This window comes from Solanum lycopersicum, chromosome 2 (assembly GCF_036512215.1).
Source record: "Solanum lycopersicum chromosome 2, SLM_r2.1".
NCBI lineage: Eukaryota > Viridiplantae > Streptophyta > Magnoliopsida > Solanales > Solanaceae > Solanum > Solanum lycopersicum.
Window position 1 is genome coordinate 31,115,780 of NC_090801.1, and position 3,648 is coordinate 31,119,427.

General features: G+C 32.7%; 1 protein-coding gene across 1 annotated transcript; it reads left to right on the forward strand.

The window, feature by feature from the left end:
• The first annotated feature begins 531 nt into the window (after positions 1-531).
• On the forward strand, positions 532-2,609 carry LOC101260091 (probable pectinesterase/pectinesterase inhibitor 46). The gene is made up of 2 exons (XM_004231435.5): positions 532-1,672; positions 1,761-2,609. The coding sequence occupies exons 1-2, from the start codon at positions 610-612 to the stop codon at positions 2,438-2,440; spliced, it is 1,743 nt and encodes a 580-aa protein (XP_004231483.2). The 5' UTR covers positions 532-609; the 3' UTR covers positions 2,441-2,609.
• The last annotated feature ends 1,039 nt before the right edge of the window (positions 2,610-3,648 follow it).

Here is a 3,648-nt window from a genome sequence, read left to right on the forward strand (position 1 = left end):
AATCTTTTGAATTGTTAATTATTGTGACTTAAAGTGCTTTTTACGTAATTTACAAATATAAAATTTCATTCAAAACCTTTGAAGATTTCATATGCAAATTTCTATTCAAACATAAACTCTTAAAAAATAAAAAAAATATCATATAAATTAGGACCGACAGAGAGTATCAAGTAGTGCTTAAGTGAAGGTCTAAAAGATGTGATGAACATTTTGATAATTTAATTTTATACTCAAGAAGTTTTGTACGTACTTTATAATATATAGTTAATATAGATAGATTGGGGGTTTGACTTAGAGGAAAATTCAAGGTGAATATATAATCGGAGAAATGTTGGTGGACTTGGTGGTGCTATAAGCTCTATTTATGAGTTAGTGGTTAGGGGGGAATTATGAAAAAAGAAGACATGAGAAGCACGTCGATATAGCCAAAATGAGAATAATTTCCACTTTGGTAATGCCTTGCACGTACTTAATTAATTCCCGCGTTTATTGTCTTTAAAATAATTATATTGTCTTTTTTTTCATTTGTATAAATAAGAGCCAAAATTGTACATCGAAAACAGCCCATTCATCTAAATTAAATTCGATTTGCATCATACATCGATCACCATGGCCTCTCTTAATCCATGGGGAAAGCTTGACGAACTTGACAATGAGAGGCACATGGCTCGTTTAAAGACGAGGAAGAGAATCATAATTATCGCCATATCATCCATAGTTCTTGTGTCCATCATTGTCGGTGCAGTGGTTGGAAGTGTTTCTCACAACAAAAACAAATCTTCTCAACAAAATGATGATGTTTCATCGATGACCTCAACGATTAGTGCTGTATGCAATCTAACCCTCTATCCAGACTCGTGTATCTCCAGTCTTTCCCCTTTTGCTGCCAAAGGCAATGCTCTCAAACCTCAAGATATCTACAAGATGTCTGTTCTAGTTGCCCTCAACGAGCTCTCTGGTGCCTCGGACAACTTTTTAAAGAGTGATGCATTTAAAAACATCAATGATCCAGCAGCTGCTAAAGCTATCCAGAGTTGTCACGAGCTTCTATCCCTTGCATTTGATCATCTGAATGACACATTGTCCGTTGCTGAAACCTCGTTGCTCGATGCCTTTGATGATCTAAAGACATGGTTGAGTTCTGCAGGGACTTATCAGCAGACCTGTATTGATAGTTTTGAAAATGTCACATCAAATAGTGCCATACGAAAAGCTGCAGGACAGAGTTTGAACAACTCCACACGGTACACTAGTAACAGCTTAGCACTTATAAGCTCGTTAGAAAATTCCATTACAAGCTTAGCTGCTATCGGAAAGAGGAGGCGTTTGATGGGATGTGGAGATGATGATGAGTACCCGAGCTGGTTGTCATCATCAAATGACAGGAAATTGCTGCAGAAATCATCAGAAGAAAAGATAAAGGTGAATGTAGTAGTGGCTAAAGACGGTTCGGGGAAGTACAAGAGCATTAAGGCTGCACTAAAAGCTGCACCAGAGAAGAGCAAGAAGAGATTTGTGATCTATGTGAAAAAAGGTGTTTACAAAGAGAATGTTAGGGTTGAGAAGACTAAATGGAATATTATGATTATTGGTGATGGAAAAGACGCTACCGTCGTTTCTGGTAACCGTAACTTTATTGATGGAACACCAACATTCCAAAGTGCCACCTTCGGTAAGCCCTCTGATTCCTAACGGAGTAGGTAATAATTGTATATATAATATATATATGGACAAGTCTAATAATAATAGTGTTTCTGCAGCTGTGTTTGGAAAGGGATTTGTGGCTCGTGATATTGGATTCGTAAACACAGCTGGTGCGGCGAAGCATCAAGCAGTAGCATTAATGTCAACAGCAGATGAATCAGTGTTCTACCGCTGCAAAATGGACGCGTTCCAAGACACTCTTTATGCTCATTCAAACAGACAATTCTACAAAGAATGTGATATCTATGGGACAGTAGATTTCATCTTTGGTAACTCAGCAGTTGTACTTCAAAACTGCAACATTCTTCCAAGAAAACCAATGAGTGGGCAACAGAACACTATCACAGCTCAAGGCAAAGTTGACCCAAATCAAAACACTGGAATTTCTATCCAAAACTGTAGCGTTATGCCGTGGGGAAACCTTACTGGGATCAACACATTTTTAGGAAGGCCATGGAAGAATTACTCAACAACTGTGTTCATGGAATCAAACTTGGGTGGTCTCGTTCATCCAAATGGATGGATGCCATGGGTTGGAATCACAGCTCCAAGTACCATTTTTTATGCTGAATATAAGAATATTGGACAAGGGGCAAATACAAAAAACAGAGTTGATTGGCAAGGCTTGAAATTGGGACTTACAAGTAAAATAGCAAGCAAGTTTACAGTTAAGCCTTTCATTCAGGGGAACAAATGGCTTCCTGCAGCTGGTGTTCCATTTAAGGCTGGTCTTTGAGAGAGAGAGATACATTACTATATTTTGGAGAGTGATCATTTTTTCTTATATTCTCTTTGTTTTTATGTTTTCTTGGTTTAAAACAACCATTTGCCCTTTTGTTACACAAGAAATATATATTTCTTGTCAAATTTATTCAATTTTAAATGACATTTAATACTTTTACAAATGGAATGATGATGACATGAGTTTCTCTCTTTTGTTTAGCAATCATCCTTGTGTTGAGATATACTCCATTTTTAATTGGCAAACATACTAATTAAATAATTATTTATACGGTGTGTTTATCATTTTACTCGTATTAATTATAAAGTGGATGAATAAAAAATTTAATATTTTTAAGAAATTTTACCTTTTTCAAAGTAATTAATTGAGGATATAATAAAGAAAAATTATCCTTTTTTTATTTGTCAAAATGGACTAATAAACTGAAAAAAGAAAAGTTGACAAGTAAGTAGGGGCATAGGGAGTGTTTATTATTAGGAAATCTTGGTTTGCTAAATTTTTACTTTGTTGGTGAAGATTTGATTATCTACTCTGTATTTTTTTTACTCTTCACAATTCGTAATTATTTTATTTAATTTTAATAGGCTTGAATATATCATATATTTGTGTGTTTCTCATTTACCTGTTTAAATAAATAAATAATTTATTGTATAGAGTTTAATTTATACTAAGAAAGAATAAATCATGGATTTTATAAGTTATAAAAATTATGTTCAGAATCTATAAGATGGAATTGGATAATAATTGCAGTAAAAGAATAAAAATATTTATCTTGATTATGAAAATAGTGTAAGTTTGACTTCTTGTATTAATACATTTTATAAATACTAAATGTATCTAGTAGATATAATTATTTTATATTGACTTGATAAAATAAATTATATAATCTTGATATAATTATTATTAATTGTGTATAGGAGTTTTTACTATTTTGATTGTTATTGATCAAAATAAAAATTAAATCAATTTGATTATTTTTAAATTATAAATCCAAATCAAACCAAATATAATATATATCTATTAATTTGATGATGATCAATTTTTATTTGATTTGAATCAATTATTCTATTAATAACCATAAGATAAAAATATCTCATCGTGTCCTCCATAAAAATTCATAATTATACTGTCTCTACGATATTAAACCAAAAGTGGTTCGCCTCAAACTTTGATACTCTGCACAAATTATATTCTATATAGGT

Bases quoted from the DNA above. Each gene is read 5' to 3' on its own strand.
- LOC101260091 (XM_004231435.5), top strand. From the start codon at position 610: ATGGCCTCTCTTAATCCATGGGGAAAGCTTGACGAACTTGACAATGAG. The intron at 1,673-1,760 runs GTAAGCCCTCTG...GTGTTTCTGCAG, and splicing joins ATTCCAAAGTGCCACCTTCG to CTGTGTTTGGAAAGGGATTT.